This window comes from Zonotrichia albicollis, chromosome 17, assembly GCF_047830755.1.
Source record: "Zonotrichia albicollis isolate bZonAlb1 chromosome 17, bZonAlb1.hap1, whole genome shotgun sequence".
NCBI classification, from domain to species: Eukaryota; Metazoa; Chordata; class Aves; order Passeriformes; family Passerellidae; genus Zonotrichia; species Zonotrichia albicollis.
The window spans coordinates 6,376,208-6,404,164 of NC_133835.1; the positions used below are offsets into that span (position 1 = coordinate 6,376,208).

Consider the following 27,957-nt stretch of genomic DNA (forward strand, 5'->3'; position numbering starts at 1 on the left):
GGAGAGACAAGAGGATGGTTCTGGCTTATAATACTGAATAGAACAAAATCAGTGGGTTAGATGTAGCTTGTGCATCCGAGTTTTTATCAACTTGGAGAGAATTATCCCATTGCTAACCCAGACACTTTTTTGTGGAGTGGTAGTTATGAACTCATAAGGGCTTTATCTGCAGGTATGTGAATAGAAACAGTTCCACTGTGGAGTTGGGTCCACTGGCTCCACATTTTCTCCCATTACATTTCACTTTGCCAAGCTTGGGTTCAGAGTAAAGGGAGAAAAATCAGTCATCTCACATTCAGTCCATGCAAGAACAAACGATATACTTAATTCCAATTTGCTGAGGAAATTGGATGGCCAAAAAGTACTGAATTGACTAAGACTTGCAGAAAATGTTGCCTCTCTGTCATGTAGGTCACTAAGGACTACGGGGGACAGAGATAGTCACAGTTCCTTCTGCAAATTAATACTCTGGGTTGTATGTTGGAAAATGCTAATCTGCTCCTACTTTTTATGTTTTTCAGATGAAGTCATCTTCTGGTGACATAAAAATAAAGAAGGAAAAGGAAAATGGTTTCTCCAGGTAAGAAATCAGGTCTATGATGTGGAAAAAGCTGGAGTTTGACTTTTCATAGGTGCTCAGTGTTTGAATCCTCTGACTTGGTCGTGAGAAAAAATTGGGGCACTCTTAAGCCCTTCAGAAGATAGTTTCTTCTCAATTATGAGAATGGGTAGATGTGCTTACCCAGTAACTGGAGATGAGAGCTGTGGAATACCTGGTGTCTGCCTGCACATGCTGGGTTTGTCTGAGTATTCAGGAGCTGGATTCTGCTGAGGACAGACTGAGCTGTGGGAACACTGGTAGCTGGATTTGAAAGAGCCTCTGTTGTAAAATTGGAACTTGAACCCTGCAGACAATCTGCTGGAGACAGGACCCAGCAAAGCCAGTCCAGATTCTCTCTGTGTGTCTCTCCTGTGCTGTGACTGCAGAGAAGCCTTTGCAGAGGAGTGACAAGTGACATGTAAAATTAGAAGTACCTTCAGGAAATGCATAGATGTCCTACTCTAGTACTAAATTCCTGCTTATAATAGAACCTCCTGGACTTGAGTGTTGTATCAGTCATTGCTAAGTAGTCTTATTAAAAACGTAAAGTGAGCAATTGATAGAAGAGTACTTTTTCTTAATAGTCAATCAAGACCTCTTGTGACTTGTTTATAATCCAGCCATTGGTTAGTTTTTAATGTGCTAAATCGAGTCCACTGATTCACTGAAGGTGTGTGGTATGGTGGATGCATGCATCCATATCTGTTAGTCACGAACAGTGCTTAGTTCATGAATTCTTTCAGTTTGTGAGCCCGCTTAAAAATCAAAACAAAATCTTTCCAGTCTTACCATGTTCTTTGGATACAGGGAAGATGGGAGAAGACACCTACCTGTCCCATGCCTTTTAGGTATTCTTTGTTTGTTTTGAGTTTGCCCTTTTGACATGAGTTCTTCCATCTGTTTCATTTCCCTGCTCTTATTTAAAAATGCAGAGGAAGGAGTGAGGCTTGGCGCAGGGCAGAGGCGCCATCTCCAGGCCCTTTGGGGAATTCTCTGGCAGTGCAAGCAGTGACATTCAGGTGTTTCATGGTGGAGCAGACAGCTCCTAACTCTCTCTGGCCTCTGCTGTTCAGCAGAATGGCATGATGTGCTAATCTCACAGGGCTGATGGATGCTCTCATGTCAATATAACTGAATCCTCCTTAGCTCCAAGAGCATTTTTTTATGTGTTTGAGAAAAGACTGGAGAAGCCATTGCATTTGTGCTTTCTACAGGGCCAAGTGCTGGCTAAGAGTAAAGTAATTATTGTCTTTTTTTTTTTTTTTCCTGCTGAAATATTCTTTTACGAGTTCTGCAGAGAAAAATGTCCTCACTCAGATGGTTTTGATTTTCTTCTTTAAGACTTGGTACCATGAGCAGCCTTACAGTCTTGCAAACAATGCAAGTCAAGGTTCAACTTGATCATACAGCTCCTTTCTTTTCCCAGACTCACACTTTATTTCTTCCATTAAAAGCCATGTGCAGTGTTTCAGTGTTAAATTCCTAGTGACTTTACACACTGTAGTTCTGCATTTCTGCCTGAAAGGGAGAATATATTAAGTAGGACAATTACCTTTTTTTCCATAGATGTTTTGCAACTGTCTGTGTGCTGCAGTCTTGTGTCTCAGTCAATTCCAGGCGACGCAACAGAAATGCCTTGGTAGAGCAGCTTGTTTGTATCTCCCCTGAGCTGCATCTTCCAGCACTGCAGTGGCTTTATAGCTGTGAAGGAGCAAACTGCTTGTTCTGCTTCAGGGACACGCTGCCAGCTAACATGAGACTCCCTGATGTCTCCTGCTGACTGTGGTCTACAAAGCTGAATGCTGCTTATTTTAATTCCTACTTCATCTGATTGCAAAATCCCCATCTTGGGCTTGGAAACTGAGTCAATTTGATATGGAAATTGTTGGTGGGACATGAATAAGGAAGCCCAAGATGGCACTAAGTGCTTCAAAATGTAATTTTGGACTCTTTGAGACATCTTTTTCTTTATGAAGATCAGTGAAATGCCTCTCTGAAATCTAGAAATAATGATTTTGTCTAACAGAATAATGTCTCTTGCACTCATACTCTATGTTTTTTCTTATTGCTAATGTCTTGGGACATTATGGCTGAAAACATTGAGCCTAACTTTGTGGTCTGTTGAAAGGGACAGGATTGTTTGCTTCCTCCAGTTTGGACAGTGAAAAGAAACTGATCTGTTTAACTTTGCCAAATCTTTGTTTCCTTTTCTGGTTTTCACATGCCTCAATATTTAGTTGGCAAAATGTTCCAGGGAATAGCTTTCAAATCTTTGTTTAGTTGATAATCTTTTTCTGTCTTAGAAGGCTCAATAAGGATATTGAGTTGAGACTGAATAACATCCTGCATTTGAGTCCACACAGGCATTTCAGTTTTTAAATCTATTTGAAAGTGCTGGAAGCTAGAGTTGTTTTTACTCAAAACCTCAGAGAAACAAAATGAACTTTGAGCCGTTGAAATTGAACTTGATGTTTCTTGAGAAATGGCAAATGTGTAGACATTGAATTACTCTCCTCACACTGTCTGTGAGTATTCAGAAAATGACACATCTCAAGCCTTTGCTGTCTTGTCATGGCAGCACGTTCCATGGAAGACGTGCCCATTTTACAGATGATTATTTCTTAAAACTTAGCTGTTGCTGGTTTCCAAGAAACTTCATCTTTCATAGTAGAACTGTGTTTCTTTGTTTCTTTTTGTAGTCCACCACGTATTAAAGATGAACCAGATGATGACGGGTTTTATGCATCTCCTAAAGAGGACTCCAAACCCCTGAAGAGACCTCGGGAGGATGATGAGTAAGTAGCGTGGGTGCTGGTGACTTGCATGTTTGCCTTTAGTTTTAAAAGCAGAACATTGAGGGAGCAGGTGGAGTTTCAAGTGATCAGCACAGACTTCTTGAGATGGGTACTGGAGGTCTGAGACCGGACTCCCCATGCTGTTGAAAGTTCTCTGAGCAGGGCAGGGATAGGATTTGTGCTGTGCAAAGCAAAATGCCACTACCTGCTTCTGCAGATGCTGCTGTGAAATGTTGCAGAACTAGTAAATAAAAAAGGAAAACCCCAGAAGGCAGGTAAAGACTGATGAGGACTGTAAAACAGAAATGTGAGCACGTGAGGTATTAATGGAGCTAAGTGGCTGCAGTGGTTTCTGTTGGGCAAGGAAATGACTGCACAAGAGGTAGAAAATGCACTGTCAGCCTGTTTGGAGGCAGGGGGAGGTTTGCCTGCACTGCCTGGCGTGGTGTGCCTGGAGTCTCAATGTGTCACAAGTTATGCTGAGGCTTGTTGTCTCGCAGAGAAACACCCAGGATGTTTTCCTGACACAGGAACCCCCTGACATACAAGTTCAGCTCCATCTCACTGGGATCTGCTGCTGTACCCATCCAGCTCTTCAGGGTAGTTTGTCCTTGTTAGCAGGCAGGAGTTAAAGGCCAGGAAGGGTTTCACCATGGTGGCACTCCATCCCTACAGCTCTCATTTCCAAGAGACTTGGGTGGGACATCTTTTGTGTAATCACTTGCTGCCTTCTGCTAGTTTTGTATGACTTCTCCTCTCACATCTGCCATGGAAAGATTAAGAGTTGGGGTGTTGCTGTACGTTAGGGAGTGTTCTGTCTGCATAGAGCTCAAGAACAGTGACAGTAAGGTTGAGTGCCCCTTGCATCAAGGGGAAGGCTGGTAAGGCAGATAATCCTGCTGGGAGCCTTGTTCCAGCCCACCCAACCAGGATGAAGAGGTGGATGAACTGTGCTATGAGTGGCTGGCTGACGTTTCACCACTGCCAGCCCTTGTTCTTGTGGGAGATTTTAACCTGCTGGATACCTACTGGAAACTCAGCACAGCAGAGAGGAGGCAGGATGGGAGGTTCCTGGAGTCTGTGGAAAAGAACTTTCTGTCTCAGCTGGTAAGAACAGCTGTGGCCTTACAGGGGTAGTACCCTGCTGGACCTGCTGTTTACAAACAGAAGGGCAGGTGGGAGATGTGGTGGTTGGAGGCTGTTGTGGGCACCAATGGGCTGAGACCACCAGCATGATGTTCTACAAGACCAAATGCCACTTCTGACACTTTGACCACAACCCTCTGCAGTGCTCCGGGATGGGGGCAGAGTTGCTGGAAAGTGCCCAGCAGAAAAGACCCTGGGAATGGTGCTCAGCAGCAGCTGGACATGAGCCCAGGTGGTGAGGAAGGCCAGTGGCACATGGCCTGTATCAGGAATAGTGTGGCCAGCAGGAGCAGGGAGGTGATTCTGCCCCTTTACTGGGCACCTCAAGTTCTGGGCCCCTCAATTCAAGAAGGACATGGAGGTGTGGGAGCAAGTGCAGAAGAAGGCAGTGGAGCTCTGGAAGGGTCTGGAGCACCAGTCCAATGAGGAGCAGCTGTGGGGGCTCAGCCTGGAGAAGAGAAAGCTCAGGGGTGACCTTATCACTCTCCACAACTCCCTGACAGGAGGGTGCAGCCAGGTGGGGGTCAGGCTCTGCTCCCCTGCAACAAGGGATGGGACAAGGCCTTAAGCTGCACCAGGGGAGGTTTAGGTTGGACATTAGGAGGAATTTCTTCACAGAAAGGGTGATTAGACATGGAATGGGCTGCCCAGGGAGGTGGTGGCGTCACTGTTCCTGGAGGTGTTTAAGGAAAGACTGGACATGGCACTGAGTGTCCTGGTCTGGTTCACAAGGTGGTGTTGAGTCATAGGTTGGACTGGGTGATCTCAGAGGTCTTTTCCAGCCTCACTGGAAATGAGGTTGTGTTTATGTAATTTGCCAGGACTCAATTTCACTGTTGTTTGAACTAGTGGGGGGTGCAAAGAGTGAGTCTTGTGGGCAAGATCCCAGACTGATGACTACAAAGAGAGTTGGGATAGAACATGCCAATAAGGTTATACCCATTTATCCCATCCCATTGAATCACTGAGTGGCTGCTAATGCTTTTGAATTGATTCTTCATTGAGGAAGATGTTTCAGCAGTGAAACTTGTGGAGTGGTATTGATAATAACATCTTGCAGGTTTTCTAGGCTGTTGTGCTGGATTGGGATTATTGAGTCTTCTGAAAGAGCAGAGTATAAATTATATTCTTTAGAAGTTAAAAATGCCAGCTATGCTGCAAGCTTGTGCACATAAGCTTTGTCTATGGCTTCTCTTTATTTGTAATGGAAAATGGATCCATTTCATCAGCAAGTCTTTTTGTTCTTAGTGCTGACTACAAACCCAAGAAAATCAAAACAGAAGACATCAAGAAAGCAAAGAAAAGGAAACAAGAGGAAGAAGAGGTAATGTGACAGATGAGTTTATTTTTATCATAAAGAAGAGCCAGGCTATTTGGTGTGGGATTATGCAGAGCAGGGGGAATCTGATTTTGTCTGGAACAGAGCTGTGTGTGGCAGATCCTCACTTAGGGTGCAGATATTAACTTATCTGAACTTAAATTTATAAAAATTCAGGGAAACTTTCTTTCCAACCCTTAAAACAATGGGTGAAGAAGATGCCTCCAGGACATGAACTTCCAGGCTGTTCCAGGCAATTCACAGTCCTTCTGTTAAGGAGCTGGCAGGGGGCAGGGGAGCCTTGCTCAGCACATGTGGTAATTGCACAGATGATGTGGCAGGGTTCAGAGGCAGGGGAGATGGAAAAGAGATTACATGCTAGAAGGAAGCTTAAAGCATTTAGATGGAGCCTAGGTGGAAATTTCTTTGGAGAGGGACTTGGAAAAGGTTAGCCATAATTTGAGACTGACAAACTACACATCTAGCAAAGGCACCCTTGTGACACACATGTTGCAGCACCTCTGGGCAATGGGGTTAATTCTTCCCTTCAAGGGAAATGTCCCTACACTGAGCATGCGCCAGGATAATCCCAGAAAGCCACCTGACCACGGTGGTTGTGCTCTGCAGCATTTGCCAGACCAGACACACCAGTGCAGGCCAGGGAGGAGGTTCTGTAACACAGCAGTTCCCTTCCCATGGCCCAGACTTGCCCCCTATCAGGTGATAACTGGCTGTGTGCATTTAGCATGTCCCCAGTGTAAAGTAAAAGAATTTGCCTGAACACTTGAGTGGGACCATCAGCAGACTTGGACTTAATGGGATGATCTAAGAGCACATTTATGTGGTGAAGGCACAGGAATTCAGCTCTTATATACCCCAAGAGAGTGTCTTTTAGTTTTAACACATCTTTTCAGGGGAGGGGGGAAATACAGTTGCTTGGTCTAACAGGATCTTACTCATTTTGCAGGACAGCAAAGCAAAGAAAGTCAAGAGCAAAGATAAGAAAGTCCCTGAAGCAGACAAAAGAAAGAAGCCGAAAAAAGAAGAGGAGCAAAAATGGAAATGGTAACTATATATAGTCAGTGCTGTAGGCTCCCATCTGCACCTGGGCTTGCCTGTACCTCCCATGCTGGCTGAATAAGCACATCTGGCTTTCTCTTCTGTTGATTCATGAGGATTTGTTCTGAATAATTGGCTTACTTTCTGGTAAGCTCTAAATAAATATCTCATTCACTGTGTTCATCCTCTGAAGGAGAAGTGATATCCCTAAAACAGGAAATAAGTGTTTTGTGGGGTTGTCTGGGTGTTGTTTTTTTTTTTTTTTTTCCCTATCTGTGTCATGTAGAGGCTGTCTGTAATGATCAGGTACCAATATTCCTGTGCCCAGAAGCTGCTCTGTGCTGAAACTCTTCAGAGTAGTACAAAAGCTTGGGGGTGTCAGCAGGAATATATTAATAGGTTCAGGTGGATTAAGGAATATATTAATGTGTGCAGATGTGTTAAGCAGTATTCTAGTAGAACTTATCTGTGTTCCATGGAGGTACAGCATGAGTGGGTGTCAGCTGTGCCTCTCAAAACTGCTCCTGCCTCTGGCACAAAAATGAGACTTGATCAAGTGACCAGTTAGCTCAGCCTGTTTGACAAATGATTTCTGAAAATTTTAAATGAAAAACACTTTCTGTCTTGCACAGGATCCTTAAGTAACATCACTGAAGTTGTACTTTCACTCACTCTTAAATTTTTTTAGAAGCTGTTTTAAGTAAGTCTGACCTTTGTGGTTCATTTGGAAGACAGACCTGTGATGCATCAGTAGTGCTCTGTGTAAGAAACCTGCTGGATTTTTTTTAACCCTCCATAGTAATTTAAGCTGTTATTTCTAGATTTGAGGGAGCTACCATTTTGTGTGTTTTGAAGTTTTGGCCTTAGTACTTCCCTCATTTTAGTGCATATGTACTTCTTGAAAGCATGTGTGTTTTCTGCCCACTTGTAATGTATTTTTATGACCTTTCAGGGATGTTTCCTTGATCTTTTCTCAGATCACTTGGCTGTTTTTAACAGATCTGTAGAGTTGGAGAGAGTCTTTGCAATCTTCTTCAATCCTTTCAGGTTCAATCCTTTACTCCTTTATTGACACTGTTACTGATTCATCCTTAAAAAGAAAAAAATCTTTTGTAGTGTTTATAGTCTTTACATATTTCTCTTTAACTGTCACAGCTTCCTCAAAACATCAGCACTTGCAAATCTTTTTCATACTGGAATACTCCCTTAGAAACTTGGGTTTCCAGCCTCTCCCCAAAACTGCCCTTTTTCCTGAGCAATCCACTTTTTTCTCAAATCCTTTGACAGCATATTTAATGTGCTGTAACATTACCAAACTACAGGGACACAAAGCAATAGGAAGCTACAGAAGGTCTTTCTAAGCCTGTTATCTTTTTGGCTTTGTCTCAGCTCCCCTTACTGGTTCTGTCTAACAATATTCTGTTATCCCAGCTCCCTTCTATTGTGGGCTGTATCCTTGAACAGCAGAGCTTTACTGGAAAGCTGTGCTGTTCTCCCCTCCCTTACCTGGGCAGCTCAGGCCCCTGTAGTGGTGTTAAGCCCTGCAGTTTGTGCTTACTGCTGAGGAAAAGTGCCTTTTAAAGCATGTTTTGCAGAATTTGGCACAAGGTAGCTGATTCCTTCTGCTGATGTTCCTGTCATCCATCTGCAGCTCTGTATAGGCTGTCTCTGCTGGACAGGGTTTCATCTGCACTTCACTTGTTTCTCTTAAGGGCATTTTATGTTCCATCTGAGTCAATTTTCTGAGCGTCTGATACCTTTTTTTGGCTGCTTCCTCAAGTGCTTGCTGCCTTGAGCATTTTGATCCTCACTTGTGTGAATGCTTGATGCAGACATCCCCAAGGCACTGGCCTCATTCATCACTGTGTGCAGCTCTTGCAGAGGTCATTTTCATGCCCCATCAGTGTGTGAAAAATGAGATCCAGAAGTGCACCTTAGGAGCACTTCTCCCACCTTGTGTTACAGCAAGTTCATTTCCTTGAGATAACATATCCCTGAGGTATGTTCTGGGCTTTTTCCCCCAAGAATTTTCTCTCTTTTCATTCCACTTGAAAGATCTTCCCAAACTTCTCCTTCCTGAGCCACCCTGGCATATTTAGACAGGGTTGATGTGGGATTTAATTAAGAAGCCTGTATGACTGATGAGTTGTTGCTGGAATCAGTGAGGCAGCATTCTCCCACAAAATCATGTGTACAACATTGCTTTAGAACCAGAAACTGCCAAGGGCAGTGGTGCTGTAATGCTTTTCCTGTTTGAAACTAAATGAGGATGAAAAATGAGCTACACTCAGGAGACTCACTTTTATCTTTTGTCTTAATGCTTATGTGTGATGTGTAGGAAGGTGGAGGTGGGATTGGGGATGGTTTGTGGTCTTTTGGGGGCACACTTTCTGGTACTTTTTTGCTTAGAAACTACCCCATGAATCCCATGTTTCCCTGTAGCCTTCCCAGAAGACACAATGTCCTTCTGCTATCTATTTAAACTGCTGCCTTTCTAATACTGCTTTTACATGCATCCTTTGTAAAAGAACAGAAAGGGATAGAGGTACTGAATTTCTCACCAAGTAAATACCAGAGGAATAAATTTTAAAAAACAAGAATGACAAACCTGTCCTGAAAAGCAGTAACTACTGTGAATGATGCCCTTATTTTATTCTTACTGGAATAAAATTGCTCATTGTGAGGGAGAAGTTTATTCTGGCTGAGAGTGGTTTAGATTTATTTTGCTGAAAGGAGCTTCTGGGTAGAAGAACCTAGGCCTATGTTTGACAAAATATTTATATTTCTAGCTTCTAATTAATAAAAGAAAAACAAAACAAAGCATAACAATCATTAGGAATGTAAATATTTGGAATCTGTGTCAATATTGGTTTCTTCTATCAACATGGTTTACTCAAGCCCTCTTTTCAGCCAGGGACTGAGGTCTGATATGCAGTTCTGTATTGATAGCTGGGTTTGGTGCTTTGCTGTTAAAGCTGTTGAATCTCATCAGAAGTCATCAGGTCCAGTGGTGTGGTTGAAGATGGTGCCTTTCAAACTCCAGCCAGCTGCTGTGTTGCTGCTGCTCCTAAATTGTTGATATACAGACACAAGTGAAGCATTTTGAGTGTCTTCTAGCAGAAACTCTTGTCTCTGTACAGTGTTTATCTTCCATGCTGTGACTTGTATCTCAGTAGAGATGAAGCAATCAGTCAGTGCATCACAGCTCCTGAGATGCAGGCAGTCCATGCACATCTTTCCTCAGCTGCTGTGGCACCTGGAATGGGAATGCTGCTCCTTAGGGCTGACACCAGACAGAAGCTTAAACCTGTTTTTTTTATTGTCATGGCTGCTCAACAAAGTTGTCTGGGCAATTCAGAGACTGAGTGCTGTGACAGGTTAATGGCCTTGCAGCTGATTGATCACTGAGGTGAAATAGCCTTTCCCAGCAGGGAATCCTGTGCCAGCAGCATGTAGCAGTAATGTCGTGGTAATCATGAAAGGAGCTTGGAGGGGAGGAGTGTGCAATCAGTGGCCTGGGCACTGGGAACTGGGGGCAGGATCCTGGCCTGGCAGGACCCTTTTCTCTGCAGATGAATTGCTGACCCTGTTCCCTTGGAATGTGGGATTGGTGGCGCCTGCCTTGCTGTGTTGTGATACCAAATGCATCACTTGAAAAGCATTTTTATAGAGCATTTTTTTATAGAGCATTTTTAAGGCAAACATGCAGTTTTCTGGGCTGCTCTGTTTTTATTCAACTATGCTTTTCTTACCCAGAGAATTGGAATGAATTTAAAATAACAGAGCAGGTTTTAGTCATTCTTGTCCAAGCAGGTTTGTTCTCATTTAGGTCATAAATGAACATCTGTTTCTTTATCTCTGCCCTTGATGGCATATTGTCCACATCTGAAAGCAGCTGCATAATATACCACAATTGTTTGACTTTGCTGAGCAGGCATCCTGGACCTGATGTTGGATCACAGCTGAAACTAATTTGGCATGATCCTAGCTGGTTTACAGGGTCCAAGTCTTGTTTTCTTAAGATCTAAGCAATTTCAGCTGTGTGATTTTGTGAAAAGAGGAGCACATGAGAGGTGAGGAATAGGATGGCATCAGATAATCTGCAGCCCTGTTGTTCTGCTCATGGCTATGACTGTGCTTTTGGAAAAAGAAGGAATTAAATGGTGATAGTACATTGAGTATTTGTTGTTGGTGTGTATCTGACAAAGCAGTGATTTCTTGCTGGTTTAACATACTCTCATACCCACACAGTAATAAAATGAAGATTGAGAGCTTAAAATTGTATTGGTTCATATTTCTCTCTTGAAGGTGGGAAGAAGAGCGCTACCCTGAAGGCATCAAATGGAAGTTCCTAGAGCACAAAGGTCCTGTGTTTGCTCCACCATATGAACCTCTGCCTGAAAATGTCAAGTTTTATTATGATGGTGAGTTAATCTGTGTTCCTACTTGCTAGGAAGAGAAATAAACATCTCAGGGTATTGCAGTGTTCTTCTGGGGACTGAAGAGCTGAGGAGGTGGTTGTGTTTTAGTGGTTCACTTAAATCAGCTCCTCAGCAGCAAAGTGAGGTCTGTGGATAGAAAGAAATTTACCTGAGCCTGCTGAATTCTGCTCATTGAAGTGACACAGGGATTGAACCTGCTCTCAGTCCCTTATGGGGTGAATTTCTCAGGTTCCTTAGCAGAATGGGGGTGTCTGATGCCTCAGAGTAGCAGTGACCAGTGGAGTATGTAATTGTAGCTGCCTCATCACTGGTCACCTTTAGGCTTGCTCTTGTTTTCTTTAACCTCAAGAACTGCAACTTCCATCATCCATGGTGAAATTCATCATCATTTGGTGGCATGAGTGAAATAAAAGGCAATTGAATTTAGGTACAGATGATTAGGATCTTGTAGGAATGAATGGGATGACCCTGGGCTCAAGGACACAATCCTCTCATGTAAGTCATGGTCCCATTCCCTGACTACTGCCTGTGGTAGAACTAATTGGTGTGGGATTTAAGTATCCTGAGCTGCCTGGCTGCTAGAGGCTCATGTGGAAGGGATTATATGATGTGATGCCTGTTGGAGCCTGGACTTGATGACCTGTGTGTTTCCTTTCTGTGATCATGTTAAATGAAGGATCAAATTAACCCAGGATTGAATTAAGTGGGAGGTATTTGAATGGATGAGAATGTAATTTTTGGTGATGGGGACATCTGCACATGGAACTCTTCCAGGAGCAACGTGCTGTTTTCATGTGACATGACACAGTGTTTTGAAATACTGAGGAATAGGTGGCATTACATTTTCAGCAGCAAAGTAGTGAAATAAATATGCTGTAGCCTATTAAAGGCCATCTCCAAACAAGTAGCACAGTGATCAAGGATGTCTGCAGCCTGCTTTCTTAGGGTTTGATAAGAACTGATGCAAAGTTGGAAATTGTTTTCCTATACTGAAAAATGCATGATCTCTCCTGTTGTCTAGAGAAGGGGAGGGGCAGCCTGCACTGTGCTATCCCTTGGTGCAGACAGCAATATGCTCCTCATCTCTCCAGCCATCTATTTCTCAGAGCCTCTGCAGGGATTTCTGCAACCTCTGCCTCTGTCATCACAGAAATTCATCAATAAGCTCAACAGTCATGGGCTGGGCAGGGAGGGGGTCTGGCAAATAAAGACATCCCATAAGTCTTCCTTGAGAAACTAGGCAAAAAATCAGATGTCTGATTTACAGAGCAGCTGCTGAGAGCCTCTGTCTGTGCTCACAAGGCATTGTCTCATTGCAAGATTATCCCAGGGTGATTTGTAGAGCCCAGTAATGAGGCTGTGGCTGGCCAGCAGCCGGCTCACACCGGAGGAATCTGTCCCTGGCTTGGGGATTCACTGCCTGCTTTCATCTCACATAAAAACTGCTGGGGCTCTTGGAAGTGCCTGCAGTACTGACTCGGGGAAGGAGCTTGAAATGCCAAAGCCATCCTTTTTCAGTGCCTGTGGGTTAACCAGTCACTGCTCATAGGCCAGAGGTGGCTCTGACTTGCACATTTTTCTGTAGATGGGGCAAGGTAAGAGTGTGGCACTTGCAGTCATGGCCATGGGGATTTTTCTGCTTGTTTTGTCCCCTGGTTGCTCTCTGGTTTTCAGTTTTAAATCAGGTAACTAATATTCATGCCTCTGCAATAAATCCTTTCTTTACCAGCTCTGTCACTAAACCTTTTCAAACCTTTGTGAAAAATAAAAGGAAATTTCTTTCCAATGAAATATATTCTAAAGTGATTAGATAAAGGTGACTGAGCCTTCAGCTAGCTGGGAAAAATATCAGACATTTTAGCCCCATAACATGTTACTAACTCGATAGCCTCTGTTAAGCTGAAATTGCAGCCTGGAAAAACAGTTTCCTTTGCTGTCTCTCCCTTCCCCCATTTCCTGTTATAAGCAAACAAATGCTGTATTTTAGGTTACAGCTTAAAAATTGGCAGAGTTACTATTGGTTTAATTTAATTGTGGAATATTCTCAGATCATTGGGAGGACGTTTTGCTAAGTCCTGTTTTACGAGGCTTTATAGATCTTAAGGCTTTTTAGCTGACTCTCATGCTTTAATTTTAGAGATGATGCAACTTTTGAAAATATGTAGTAAACCCAAAGTATGGTAATTTTTTTTTCCAAGAGCACAGATTGAACAGTTTCCTGTGTTCACTTGTGTGCAGTAAAATGGTTGTTAAAAATCCCCAGGTATTGACATCCAAGCATTGGAACTTTAAATATTTCTTGCAACTAAACTAGCTGGAGACGTGAGCTGCGTGCAGAATCCTTCAGAGGGATCACTGGCACCCCACATTTCATGAGGAATGCAGTCAGGACTTAAAAATGCTCGATAGGAATGTTAGATGTTGAATGCACAGCCTCAATGCAGCAGCAGCCTCTTTCCCTTGTGCTTCAGTCTCCCCTTGCAGCAGTTCCACTTTGTGCTGCAGTCATGCAGAGAAGCTGGAATGTGACCCCTCCATTCACTGACAGCTCAGTCTTTCTTAAAAATGACTGCCTTGTGAGCCTGCTTTGGAGAGGCAGGAGTGCATTCCCACAGCAGAGGGAACAATTAGCAGAACCCTGACACGTTTCCTTGCAATGAGGGAGGGTTCAATATTTGGCATCTCTTTCCAGCCTATTTGTAGAGTATCCAGAGGAAGGGCTCTTCCTGCCTACAAGTAGCTAAAGGCTGGAAGGGCTGTTCCAAGGTGGAGTCTGTCTGTGCATTGAAAAGGAATACAGAGACTGTTTTTCCCACATGTCTGAGTGCTGGAATATGAAATTTAATAAAATCCCTGCCTTTTGGACATCAAACAGCAGTGCCTCCCCAGAAGCATGCCCAGCACGGGGGTGGCTCAGCAGAGGGTTTCCTGCAGCAGGCCTTTTCCCCTTCCTGCCCTGCAGCCCAGATCTGCCTCACATCAAATTGCTGTTGCTTTTTTTAATGTTTAGATTCCAGAGGAAATTTTTTTCAAAATGTTTGTGGTGGAAGTCAAGCAATTGTGCTCCTCTGCTTCCTTTGTCCATTCAAGTTGCTGTATTATGTAACATTTCAAGACAAACTTCTCTGTAGTAAAAATATAATCCTTTAGGGTAGTTACTGTATTCTCTTTATGACTTTGATTCCTGTTTACCATTTTCTTTAAGAAGAAAACCTTTCTTCGTAGGTAAAGTCATGAAGCTGAGTACCAAAGCAGAAGAAGTTGCCACATTCTTTGCAAAAATGCTTGACCATGAGTACACTACAAAGGAGATCTTCAGGAAAAACTTCTTCAAGGACTGGAGAAAGGTATGCACATAGTCCTGGGCTGCAGTGACTGTGGACATGGCCAGTGTCTCCTCAGCACTGACCAGAGAAAAGGGGCTGCTGTTCCATGCACATGAAAGTTGGCTTGAGGCAACTAAAAGCTGCCTCAGACTGTAGCTGTGAATTTTCCCATTTATCCTGTAGTTTCACCAGGAAGGGCCCTACCATAAATGCCTTTCTCAACCAACAAAGTCAGGTTCCTGTGTTGCAGCACCATGGGGTGTACTGACTTGCTTGTTAATGCCTTGTGTAAAAATCAGATTTGCTGCAAGGAAACCCCTTCCAAACAGAGATGTTCACTTCAGTCATCAGCCATAACAGCAAGCCTTAGATAAGTTTGGTGCAGTTTTCCTGGATATATTTCTGGGTTTTTCTCCCCATCCCTCAGCAGTCCCAGTCAGGATGTGGGAGATCTTTGGAAAGTGGTGCAGCATTGCCCAGTGCCTGGAGACATCAGAACCCTGCTCCATGGGATCTGCTGCTTGTCCTTTCCTCTTTGACCTCAGCTGGAGTGAGCCTGTGCAAGAATCTGGGGATTCCTGGGGGGAGGTTATTGTGAGAAACTGCCTGCTGTTCCTGTTTAGGCTGCCTGGAGCAGGGTAAGCTCTGCTATGCATGAAAATTTTGTGTGTGTGTGTAAACTTAAAGCACTGCTTTCCTTCTGCAAGGAAATGACCTCTGAAGAGAAGAGCACTATCACCAACCTCAGCAAGTGTGACTTCACCCACATGAGCCAGTATTTCAAAGCTCAGTCAGAAGCTAGGAAACAGATGTCCAAGGAGGAAAAACAGGTACTACTGGGAATTCTAGGAGGCTTCATGGTTGTAAACATCTTTGTGCAATCATTCCCCTTGCTGTGCATATGTCAGTGTTTTTCACCAGCTTTCAGATTATTGCTTTCATGTGAGCTGTGCAGCTCAGGTAGGGCAGAGCACTGTGTTTACAGCTGAATCTTCATCCTGACTTGAAATGATATTGATAGGGCTGATCCTGCTTAGGGAAAGTTAAGTCAGTAACTGCTTAAGTCAAGTAACTGCTTAAGTCAATAAAGAGAATCAGAGATGCTGCCTCTGGGCTCATTATAAGCAGTGGATAGTCAGTTAAGGATGGCTTAGATCAGGATGGTGGAATGGATACAGCAATGCCATTAGTGAATAACATGAGAGAAGAAATCTTAAACATCAAGTAATGTTGGTTTTTGAATAAAAAGTGAACTTTATTATACAGCAGCATGGCTACATGTCTCATAGGTTAAGAATTAAATTAACTGCAATGAATGTTGGAAGGTGGAAACTTTCCCCAAGTTCTCAGTTAATCTGCAGTGCTGTAGTAGTTGTCCTTTGAATGAAGGGCCTGGCAGCTTGGAATTACAGCCTTTGGGATCAGAGGGATCCCATCAAAATGGAGAGCCCTTGTCTTCCTGCTGTTTCTGTTTGATAAATGTAGGTGAGCCCTTCAGTTCCTGTCCATGGTGGCTCTTAAAATGGAGCAGAAGTGGCTTTTTCTGTTTCTTAGCTGGTGCAGCAGTGCTGTCTGTGGGTCAGATGTTTTATTTTGAGCTGCAGTGTTTTTATTTTTCCTGCTATATAATTAGAGTTCAGGCACAGAAGTATGCAGTGAAATCTCAGCACATTCTTTCTTAGAAGACTGTGTTCTGCTTGTGAAACCATTTGCTGACACAGGCTTGACATGCAGCAGCCTGGAGACATTCCTTTGCCTGCTTTCTGATGCTGAGTTCAAACACTGAAGTCTTTTATACACAGAATTTTTATACATAAACAACAAGACAGGAAGTCCAGTGGATGTCAAATGCTCAGTATAAAATATAAAATAGCAGTACTGTGCTGGGGGTACCCTTGAAGCTGAGATATATGGATAGAGATACAGCCCTCTATTGTGGCAAAATTGTAGCTGCCTTCACCAGCACTGATCTGTTACCCTCAAATACAAATTTTCAGAGTTTGCACACATTCTTTCCCTTTTTCCAGTGCTGTGTGCATTTTATGAATCCTTTTCTGGCCAGTCTAATACACTTGACATGATGGGGATCTGATTTTTGGTTGGATGTTCAGCATTAGTGTGGCACAAATGTAAAACTGTTTCAAGTCTTGGCATATAAAGGTGAGTGTGGTGCTGCTTGTGCCATATCATCTGTGCTTTTGGCTTTTCCCAGAAAATCAAAGAGGAGAACGAGCGGCTATTGAAGGAGTATGGGTACTGTGTGATGGACAACCACAAGGAGAGGATTGCCAACTTTAAGATTGAGCCGCCGGGTCTGTTCCGAGGCCGCGGGAACCACCCCAAGATGGGGATGCTGAAGAGGCGCATCATGCCCGAGGACATCATCATCAACTGCAGCAAGTGAGCCCTGCATGCTTCACACCCTGCCTTTGCTTTCTAGAGTCAGTTTTTAAAACCCTCCATAAGTTGTTACTCAAACATGTAGAATTAGGGATGCAGCTTATCTTGTTCTCATATGGATAAGAAACTGAGTCATACAAGCAAAGACTGAGCAAGGCAATCATGGGTTTCTTGTAGAACTTTTTCAACATATTTTCTTCCTCACGCCTACAGCCTGCATCTGCCTAAAGTGCCTTTCCTGCTACTCTTTCCAGAAAATAATTTTCTTATATGTAGGTTGCCCTGCCCTGTCTTCCATGATGTTGAAGGCTAAGGTTTGGTGGGCTTTTCTTCACTCTATCTAGCAGTCATAAGTGTCCACACTGTTACAGTGTTCACAAATCAAAAATGATCCTGGCAATTACAGTATAATTCTTCAGCAGGTACATGTTAGTAGCAATTACATTCCTGTTCTTTGTTCAATTTTGTTTACTTGGTCTCCTGCTTTGGTAATGCACTTCTGTTGCCTCAGTTCCTTTCCCTGCACTTTCTTTGTGTAATGCTGTTTATTACCTTCTCTGTTTTGATGCTGGTGGGATTTCCTCTAACTAGTTTTTATCATCTGTTTTGTGATTCTCTGTAGGGATTCCAAAATCCCTGCCCCTCCACCAGGACACAAATGGAAGGAGGTTAGGCATGACAACAAGGTGACCTGGCTGGTGTCATGGACTGAGAACATCCAAGGCTCTATCAAATACATCATGTTGAACCCTAGCTCAAGAATTAAGGTAAAGATCTAGTTAAAAAAGCAAAAACAAAGCCATTTTCCTGGTCATATTTCCAAGAAGCAAATGTAGCTTGTGGTTAGGAGAGATGCAGGAGGTACCTGGCTGTTTCATCCTACAGTGGTTGAAAAACATGGGGAAGCTTCTGTGCTTCTGTTCCCCTTTGAAAGGAGAGGATACAGTTACTGCCCAGGAGAGCAGGTGAAATATAGAAAAATTTCTCCTGAAAAGCATTGTGCCATTTCTAGTAGGAATCCTTTAACCTGTGTAAACCTAAAAGGAAGCAATTTATCCAAGAGCAGTCTTGCTCTGGTGGATATTTTACATACATTTGGCCTTAACTTCCCCTGTGTGGTGTTGCAGTAAAGTTCTAACCATGGGTTGTTAATTAGTTGTTTGTAAAATTAAAAACCCAGCCAGGCTCCTGGCTGAGAAGGCTGGTGAGGAGCTCATGACTGAAGGAAAATAAACTCCTGCTGTGGGAGCAAATACCCAGTCTGTGGATCAAGTCCATAAAAGCAAGACTTTAAGCTCCTTTCATGCAGTCTTTTTCTGAGAGATTTTTTCCTGGATTGGAAACAAGGAGTTTGTCCTACAAATGCAGGAGGAAAAATATCTCTATTCCTTGTGAATTCCTGCCCTCTTTTTGCTGTGTCTTGAATACATAATAATGATGATGAACTGTTGATGTTGCTTTTGCCTTTTATGGGTATTTAATTACACAGCTGAAAGAACATAAGTGCCATCTGAATAAAGCAAAGGAAACCATTTGTATTTTGAGAAGCAGGGAAGATGTGTTCTTTTGTGTCTCTCTCTAGTTGCTTCCATGGAAGTATTTAATATCATGGAAATCTGAATGACCTGCAGCTGTGTGGCAGCTCAGTGTGAGGCTGAGCTGTGCAGCAGCAGCATCTCAGTGCTTTTGTACAGCGAGACTGTTTGCCGCACACGGGCTTGCAAAGCCTTGAGATGCAGATTGGAGCTCATCCTCTGCCTGCTCTGTAGGGAGACTCTGTTCCATCTTCCTGCAGGGTGAGAAGGACTGGCAGAAGTACGAGACAGCTCGGAGGTTGAAGAAATGTGTAGATAAAATCCGGAATCAATACCGAGAAGACTGGAAATCCAAAGAGATGAAGGTTCGGCAGAGGGCTGTGGCACTGTACTTCATTGATAAGGTGAGGCTCCTTCCTTGGCTCCTCTCACCCTCCCTGTCCTGCAGGGAATACTTGGGAATGCTGTGTGTTTGTCTTGAAGGCAGAATTGAGCCCAGTTACTGAGGTATCCTGAGACTTCCTGGTGGGCAGGCTCCTTTTCCTTCCCATTACCTGCAATCCAGAGCAATGAACTATTGTACTAAACACAGCTATTTCAGGCAGCATTGTTTAGTTCAGGCAAAACTCACAGCCTGGTTCCAGAATCACCCAGTTGAATTAGTGGGAAGTTTGTGTGGGCCTTTTGTCTCCAGCTGCTTCAGTTTTCCTGTTGGGAATTTCTGCTGGTTTGTCACCTCTTCAGCATGAGGTCACAGTTGTGAGGTTTTGTAATTATGCTAATTTCTTCACCACAGCATAAAGAAAACTGCAGTTGTGTTGATGCATTTAAAGCAACATAAAACCAGTTCCCAGAGAGCTGCTCCTAGTAGCATATGGTGTCTTGACTAACTAAATTAACAGGTTTTGTTCAAAATGGTTTGATGTAAACCAGGGAACTTTGATGTGAATAATTCTGGTTTCATATGACCACTGAAGATTTCAAAAGTTAGAAATTGTTTTAGCCAGCACTGTGGTTTTATGCAGCCAAGTGTAGCATTTAGATAATTTATACAAGCCAATATTTATATAACCTGTATGCTATTTGAAATGTATTTAGTGTGCAGTGAATAGGTAGGATCATAGAAGATGAACAACTGAACCATATGAATTGTTTCAAATTGAGTTCACATGGAAGTCAATTTGATTTTTAAAAACTGCCACACTTTTTGAAATTCATTTCTGTTAGTCAGACCTGTCTCAAAGTTTGAGTTACTTAATGAGCAGAAGTTGGTAAAGCATCCTGGCTTAAACTCTTGAAAAAAAAGAGATATTCTCCTCTGGACCCTGCTGGTTCTAGGCCAGCATCTGAAGGTTTGCAGCATCTCTTTATTCTGGGGACAGTTTGAATTCCTTACCTCTCTTGTCTTGATATAAATGTAGCTTGCCCTGAGAGCTGGTAATGAAAAAGAAGAAGGAGAGACAGCTGACACTGTGGGCTGCTGCTCTCTGAGAGTAGAGCACATCAAGCTGCATCCTGAGCTGGACGGGCAGGAATACGTGGTCGAGTTCGACTTCCTCGGCAAGGATTCCATCCGATACTACAACAAGGTCCCTGTGGAGAAGAGGGTAAGGCACTCCACAAGCACATACACAGAGGTGTGGTCAGCACAGTCTGCATGCCATTAACAGGTTGCTTTACCACTGCTCAGATGCCGAGCCAGAAAATAAGTCAGTCAGTGTGACATCCTTGTGGTGTGGCACAGCCCAGCAGATGAGATGTTCAGACATCTTGCAGCTCTTCCCTGTGGTCTCAGTGTGAGGAGTTGATGTACAGAAGTGTAACAGCTGTGTTGGACAAGCTTCCTGGGTCTCATTCTCATCATCAAAGTTGGTTTTGTCACCTGTAGATGCAGGAGTTGCAGGCCCGTGTGATAAGTTACAGCATAAACGGTTGTGAAATGCTGCTGGCACTGGCAGAGCAGCAGTTTGATTGGGGCTTTGATAATAAACACCTCTCTCACAGTGGTTTGGGTCACGTTGGAGCTGAGCCCTCACAGATAGATCTTGATCTTGGCTGCTCCAGAGCCTGTGGAGAAGATGCACTGATACCTCTGGCCTATGAATTTGGGTGTCTGCCAGCCAAAACTTCTTATGCCATGTCAATTCTTTTACTTCTGCTATCCACCAGTTTCAAATCTGCTGTGATTTTGGCCTCATTTCAGAATCAATCCCTTTCCAGCAGCGTGAACCTGGAGGGCACTATCCAAAAAATTTTTTGTGGGTGTAACAACTTTGCATCTGGCCCACAACTCTGTGGTCTGAGATACCCTGTGTATAATACTGTGGTAATTTCATGACAGCCAGCAGTAAATGTTGGTGCCTTGAGGAGCAAAACAACTGGAAAAAAAATTAAACTACTGCTGCTCTAGAAATTAATGTGTGCTGGAATTCTTGGTTCCCTTGTAAAGAAGAAAACATATTTTTCTATTTAAATTTATTGGTATCTCTTGGTATTTTTTCAGTTCTTAAAATGGGCAGTTGAGTATTGTGGAACTAGAAATCTTTGTATATTGGATGTCCATAGAAGAATGTGTGTTGTTGAGAAGCTGGAGAATTGAAGCATGCAGAGCTGGGATTTGTGGTCTCTGTTATAATCAAAGATGCTTTGATTATTCTCCCTACCCCAGTGAGACATGTTTGGGATGAAATTGTATGAAACAATGCAGCAGGGTTGGTTTCTTGGAGTTTCAATCCATGGGAAATGGCTCAGGGGTCTCTTGGGCACAAGTAATAATGGAGAGTAAGGAAAAGGCAACAGCTTGGGGGTCTCTTTCTCTGTTAGGCAGCTACACCAGAGCAGTTAAGTCTCCTGACTGTAATTTTGATCCAAAGGATGAGAGGGCATTTTGATCCAAAGGATGATGAGGGCATCTTGTTGCTGGGGGGGAACCTGCAGCACAAGCATTGCATTGAGAGATGGGTCTTTGCCTGCTGGGAAGTAGCACCCAGCATCATCACTGTTCCTGAAAGCAATTTAATGGCTCCTTGCTTTCATACAACTTAGTACTGCCCAGTGCTGTCTTGTCTGTGTGCCTGACATTCCTGGTTTTCTTTTCCTGCAGGTGTTTAAGAATCTTCAGCTGTTCATGGAGAACAAGCAGCCTGAGGATGATCTCTTTGACCGCCTCAATGTAAGCACAGAGTTCATGGTGAGGGTGGTGGAGCATCCTGAGCAGGCTTGCTCTGCACCAGGCAGTAACAGCTGCTCTGTTTGGTTTCATGGAAGTTTTCTTCCAGAGCACCTCAGAGCAGTGAGAGTCTGTCTCAGCCTGGTGTCTGAATTGTCCACTGTGCCCACAGGTTCCCAAAGCAATGGGCCTTGGTCCTGCTGAGCCCACCTGGCTCTGACCTGGGGAGGTTTTTTCAGAGTTCAGAGATGATGAATGTGTGAGGTGACAGATTTTCACATCCCTCTCTGCACACACTCGGCTCTGTGGGAGCACTGTGGTGGTCCAGGCATGTTTATTGTTGCTGGAAACCAAAACCTCCACACCAAAAAATCTTTTTTGGCCACTTGTGGTACTTGTTACCAATGTAATACTTGTTGGCTCTTTGTTCACTTTTGCTGTGGTTTCAGTCATGCTGTGGCTATTCTGTTGTGGTTGGGTCTGAGTACACCAGGTCTCAGCCATGGATCCTGAGGTTTCACAAACACTCTGGTCATTCCTAATGCTCACTGTCATCTCCTTTCTGCTTCTTTAGACCAGTATCTTAAATAAACACCTTCAAGACCTCATGGAGGGGCTGACAGCCAAGGTATTCCGTACATACAATGCCTCCATCACGCTACAGCAGCAGCTCAAGGAGCTCACGAATCGTAAGTCTTGCCCCTGAAGCTGTGAGGGGAACAGATCTTACCCTGCAAAACAGATCTGGCTTCCTTGGCTGAGCCACAAGCTGTGTATCTGTTCACCACTTCCTTGTAACAGTTCTCCCAGTGCAAATGTCAGGCAGCTGAGGTCTCTGACCAAAAATCTGCTGTCAGACAATCTTTTAAGGTAGTTGAGCAGAACAGAACTGACTAGTGAGCACACCAGGGTGTGCTTTCCAGGTTATGCCTATCCTTAACTAAATCTGTTTGCTTTCTGTTAGCTGTCAGGTGCTGTAGATGACAGTCAAGGCAGGTGCATGTGTAACAGCCCCATGTTTGATGCTGCTCATGCACAACTCCTGTGAGCAGTGCTGCCTTGCCCTTTGCAGCTTTACCAAGTGGGCACATTGCACCTGTGAAGCCCAGCAGTGTCCTGGGCAGGGTGGTCCTGCAGTCCCCTGCTCTGGCTGTGCTTTCCCTGTGTTGAGCTGAGGTGGTGTCAGCAGTGATGAGGAACATCCAGAGGGAGTTTGGGGCTGGGATGGAAGTGGCCAGGCCTGGAACTGTAGTTGGAGTGCAGTGTTGAGACTGGACAGAGGAGGGGAAGGTTGGTTCTGCAGTGGCTGTGGGACACTGGCTGTGGCACCACACCCTGGAGAACTCAGATGTTCACCACTCTCCTGTCCTTCACAGCGGATGACAACATCCCAGCAAAGATCCTCTCCTACAACCGTGCCAACAGAGCGGTGGCCATTCTGTGTAACCACCAGAGAGCTCCGCCCAAAACCTTCGAGAAGTCCATGATGAATCTGCAGAGCAAGGTACCTCCCTCTGCCCAGCTCTGAGGGCTCCTGCATCTCAGGAATCAGCATTCCTTTTCCTTGGGGTGGAAGCAGGGCCTGCTTTTCCCTGTCAGGAATTGGTGTGCATCAGATATGGGCCTTCCAGTGAGCTGGAAGGGGCTTCTCTGAGTTGTCTTTTACCTGTAAAGAACAAGGTCAGGCCCTTTTTCTGCCCTTCATCCTATAGCTATGTGTTCTGCTGCCTTTGAAATTTGAGAGCAGCAGTCTCTGTGTCCCCTAAAGAACCTGGAGTGGGCAGCCACCCCTGTTGTGTGAATCCCAGGCCACTGTCAGTGGTACATAGTACATTATGCCCCTCTGACTTGACCTCTTCCTTTGCAGATTGTTTCTGGTGAAGGCCATGAGGTCCAAAGGGGTTAGGTCTGTTCCTGGTCTGGTTTTAGAATAACCTTCACAATAAGGAGTTCTGGTTTGGCACTGCAGTGTCCCCTGCTTCCATAACACCTAACATGGCTGCCATCACCCTAGATGCTAGAGCTTGGGATGTTTAAAGGGAGTGGTTGAACAGGGGCTGCAAAATGCTGTATTTCCCTGAATCCCAAACTTACTGAAGTAGAACTGCCTGAGGCATTAACACCTTGCAGTGTGTAGGATTTGGGGCTGATTCCTACTTGAGGGATCAGGGATCATCCTTCCATGTAGCCATCAGAGAGCTGGTAGTGGTGATGGGATGCAGTGAAGGCAAACAAGCTGCCAGAAGGGATTTGTTGGCCAGACCAAGCCAATTCCTCAGCCTGCATGGTTGTAGCTGTGTGAGAAAGCTCCCAGCACCAGCTTGTCTTTGGAAATGAGTGAAGCCCTGTTTTCTGAGGGGGATATCTCACCACACGTGGCTGTGCAGTGCCCAGTGGCCTGACTGCTCTGCAGGAGTGGTAGATTCTGAACGGGGTCACAAAGTGGCTCTCTGGGTCATGCTGCCCAGGGGTGACTGGCACAGCTGTCAGCAGCTCGTTCTCAGTGCTGCCATCTGGTTTTGCCTCTCCTAGATTGATGCCAAGAAGGAGCAATTAGCTGATGCCAGGAGGGAACTGAAAAGCGCCAAAGCTGATGCCAAGGTCCGGAGGGATGAGAAGTCTAAAAAGTAAGGCTGGTGTTACTGGGCTGAGCAATGCTCCCAGAAGGGGTCCTTTCCTGGCCTGTGATTTGGGAAGGCTTTCTTTTGCTCTTTTCATTCTGTGCATGAAGAAATGGCCACCTTTGGGGTGGTCTGACCTGCAGTTCCTGTTGTGGTCACTCGTGCCCAGCCCTCAGAGCTGAGCCCCTGCCAGTGCTCACCCACCCTGCTGCTGCCCAGGACCAATGTGTAGCAGTGCTGCCTTCCTGGGGAGCCTGGGCTTGCACAGTTAATTAATTAATTGCACAGGCACCTCCCTGAGCTCCCCACTCCCCATTGGAAGCCCATGGCACAGACCATGTGCTGGGGCTCCATGTGGGCTCTGCAGAGCAGCCACGGGGGAGCTGAGACACAGGAGCTCTGGAAGCAGGATCACAGCATGACTTACTGAGGGATAGATGGGCTGGTGTGGGAGTGGGTGTAGCATCAGAACAGTTCAGGCTGTTGCTTCCAACCCTTTAAAACAAAACTGCTGCTTAAGATTCCTGCTCTGCCTCTTGGAAAATGTCAGTTCTTAATTGCATGTGCTGAGTGTGTTATTGTCACCATCTGTGCTGGCACAGCTGCCCTGTGTGGCTGGTGGCATTGCTTACCTTGAGCAGAGTCCCTCTAGGTTCCCACAGTGCTGACAGGGCATTAGGAATTCAATGCTTTGTTCTTTGCCACCCCAGGACTGTGGAGAGCAAGAAGAAAGCAGTGCAGAGGATCGAGGAGCAACTGATGAAGCTGGAGGTCCAGGCTACAGATAGGGAGGAGAACAAGCAGATTGCTTTGGGCACCTCCAAACTCAACTATCTGGATCCCAGGATCTCTGTTGCTTGGTAAGTCCTGCCTGGGGTGTGCTGGGGTGACCCTCCCCACTCTTCACCTGCAACAAGGGCAGGGTCTCTGGCCTTCCTTTTGTCCCTAACTCTAACAGCATCTCCTCTCCTGCAGGTGTAAGAAGTGGGGAATTCCTATAGAGAAGATTTATAACAAAACCCAACGAGAGAAATTTGCCTGGGCTATCGACATGGCAGAGGAAGACTATGAGTTTTAACCTGTTTTTATTGAGATGAATTTTATGGGAAAAGGGAGTAGCCTGGTTTTTAGGGAGATTGATAAACTGTGAGCCTTACTTGTCCTTGGATGCTGGGGAAGGGGGAGGAAAGGGGCAAGTGAGCATCAGATAAAACAGCCAACATCTTGCAGAAAGCATAACCTGGAAATATCTTAAAGGAGCTGAGCCAGTTGTCCTATGGACAACTTATTTAAAAAATGTTTCAGAGATCCAAATTCTAGCTGTCTGGTTTGTGTGGTTTTTCTCTTGAGGCAGGGCAAGTGGATGGGGGATTTGTCAACCTTCCGCCAGGCAAATTCACCATCACACTGAGAGCGTGGGAATCTTTAGCTACTGTATACAAAATCCAATTATATTGGTGCGTTTTTACAGTTAGGGTTTTGCAATAACTTCTATATTTTAATAGAAAATGGACTCCTTAACCCCTGCCCTTCCCCTCCCCCTCCCGCCCCATTTCAGAATTTAACAAATAAACAAAATTTAAGGAACCCAACGCACCTGTTACAGCTGTCACTATAGTCATGGAAATACCCAAATCTTTTTCAATTTGTCACTTGAAACAGTCGTGGCATTGGAACATGAATTTACAAAAATCCACCACATTTGTTCAGAGCAAATCATGATGGGAAATCGGCCTCCTGACTTGAGTGTTCCTATTTTAAATGTGAATTTTTATTTCTTTTTAATTATTTTAAAATATTTAAACAGTTTTCTTTCTTTATGATCTTAAAGATCGTGTAGGTTTGGGGAGCGGGTGGGGGGAGGGGGCCGTGTGATGGAAAGATGTGTGTGGAATTTGAGGACAAGTGAAATTGGAAACAAATGACATTCCCATCACCCTTTGTTCTGAACACGCTCTGTACACTTCCAAGAATTATCTACATTTAGGTTTGTCAGACTGTTTTACCTTTCCCCCCCTCCTTTTTTTCTAAGCCCCACTCCTCTCTTTTACTTGAAAGATTTTATTGTGTAAAAAGAAGTTTCACAGGTCAATAAATTTCGAGGGAAATGAGCATTGGTCCAAAAAAGGAAAATAATCAAGATTTTAGGGCTTTTATTTTTTTCTTTTGTAATTGTGTAAAAAAATTTTAAAAATTAAAAAGCAGAATTTTAATGTGAAACCTTTTTTTGCTATAATCATTAGTCTTAGAGGCATTGTTAGCGTAGTGTGTGTGCAAGACCATTTCCTGCAGCCTTTCCTCAACAAGTATCTTCTATTTTTATCATGAATTCCCTTTTAATCAACTGTAGGTTATTTAAAATAAATTCCTACAACTTAACTGAGTGTTGGTGTCTCTGTGTTCTTTCACCTCTGGTCCTGGATGTGAAGCCCCCGGGGTCATTGGATTGGGGGGTGCAATTCCTGTTGCCAGCCCCAGCAGGAATCCCCTGAAGGACGTGCCCATCCCTGCCTTGCTGTGGTTGTGCTGCACCCTCTGTGGTGCCCACTGTGCCTTCCCATGCAGGCACAGCTCCCAGTTTGCTTTGTCCTGGGAGAAGCCCTGCCCAGGACAGCAGGGAACGGGGGATGCAGTGACCCCAGAGCTGCTGGTCCTGCTTTCTCTGCTGCCTTTGACTCAGGCCCAGCCCTCTGCACAGAGCAGGATGGAGGGAGAGCAGCTCCTTCCCCTTCATGGCTGGGCAAGGACAGGTGATGGCAAGGGTGATGATGCCAGAGGTGAAGGCAAGGACAGGTGATGAGCTGATGGATGCATTCTCCTCCCTGGCGTTGGAAGCAGCCCTGGCCTGGTTCCCTGTGCATTGTGGAGCAGACACAGCCCTGGCTCCTCTGCAAGCACCTCCCTGTGACCCCAGAGCTGGGGAGGGCTCCCAAACCCCCGAGGGTGGCTGTGGGGTCAGGCTCAGGGAGCTGAGCAGGGCAGCCAGCCCTGAGCAGGGCTTCCTGCTGCTCGCTGCGATCTTCAGGCACTTTGTTGTGGCTGCACAAAGCTGGAGTTTGGCAGGAGCTGCCGTTTGCTCTCTGGGGCCTTTCCAAGGTGCAGCGGTGAAAATGCCAGAGCAGAGGGAAAGGGGCTCATTGTGCTCCCAGCCTGCCTGTGCCTGAACAATGCAGCCTGTAAAAATATCATTTCTATTTATACAGCCCTCCTTCCCGCCTGCAGACCTGGCCCAATTATCCCCTATCTTACAAATTCCAGTATCTTACACCACTGAGCAGGGAATTGTGAAATGCAGTGGGAAGGGATGTTCTCTCACAGAGGGGTTCCCCCGCCCCAGCACTGCTGCTGGCAGATCCACCTTCTCCCTGGGCATGGTGGGGTGCTCTAGCCAGGCTGGGAGAGCTGTGTCTGCCTGGAAGTGCAAGGCCAGGCTGGTGTCCAAGCGTGTTGTGTCTCTCTGTCAGCAAGAAGGAGGATGTTAGTGCAAAACCCTCTTGAAAATGCACCCAGCCCCCTTCCCAGCACTGGGGAGCACAGGCTGTGTG

At 44.8% G+C, this 27,957-nt stretch overlaps 1 protein-coding gene across 1 annotated transcript in view; it reads left to right on the forward strand.

Moving 5' to 3' along the window:
- TOP1 (DNA topoisomerase I) overlaps positions 1 to 26,795 on the forward strand; it is a 65,473-nt gene extending 38,678 nt beyond the window's left edge. Inside the window, exons 5-21 of the mRNA XM_005489983.4 lie at positions 522 to 580; positions 3,301 to 3,396; positions 5,791 to 5,866; positions 6,828 to 6,925; positions 11,228 to 11,343; positions 14,587 to 14,708; positions 15,395 to 15,517; positions 16,900 to 17,087; positions 17,710 to 17,854; positions 18,883 to 19,026; positions 20,044 to 20,229; positions 21,726 to 21,794; positions 22,366 to 22,480; positions 23,168 to 23,295; positions 24,324 to 24,418; positions 25,123 to 25,272; positions 25,388 to 26,795. Coding sequence (XP_005490040.1) covers positions 522 to 580; positions 3,301 to 3,396; positions 5,791 to 5,866; positions 6,828 to 6,925; positions 11,228 to 11,343; positions 14,587 to 14,708; positions 15,395 to 15,517; positions 16,900 to 17,087; positions 17,710 to 17,854; positions 18,883 to 19,026; positions 20,044 to 20,229; positions 21,726 to 21,794; positions 22,366 to 22,480; positions 23,168 to 23,295; positions 24,324 to 24,418; positions 25,123 to 25,272; positions 25,388 to 25,490 — 2,013 coding nt within the window. The 3' untranslated portion in view covers positions 25,491 to 26,795. The remainder of the gene's footprint in view (positions 1 to 521; positions 581 to 3,300; positions 3,397 to 5,790; positions 5,867 to 6,827; positions 6,926 to 11,227; positions 11,344 to 14,586; positions 14,709 to 15,394; positions 15,518 to 16,899; positions 17,088 to 17,709; positions 17,855 to 18,882; positions 19,027 to 20,043; positions 20,230 to 21,725; positions 21,795 to 22,365; positions 22,481 to 23,167; positions 23,296 to 24,323; positions 24,419 to 25,122; positions 25,273 to 25,387) is intronic.
- The last annotated feature ends 1,162 nt before the right edge of the window (positions 26,796 to 27,957 follow it).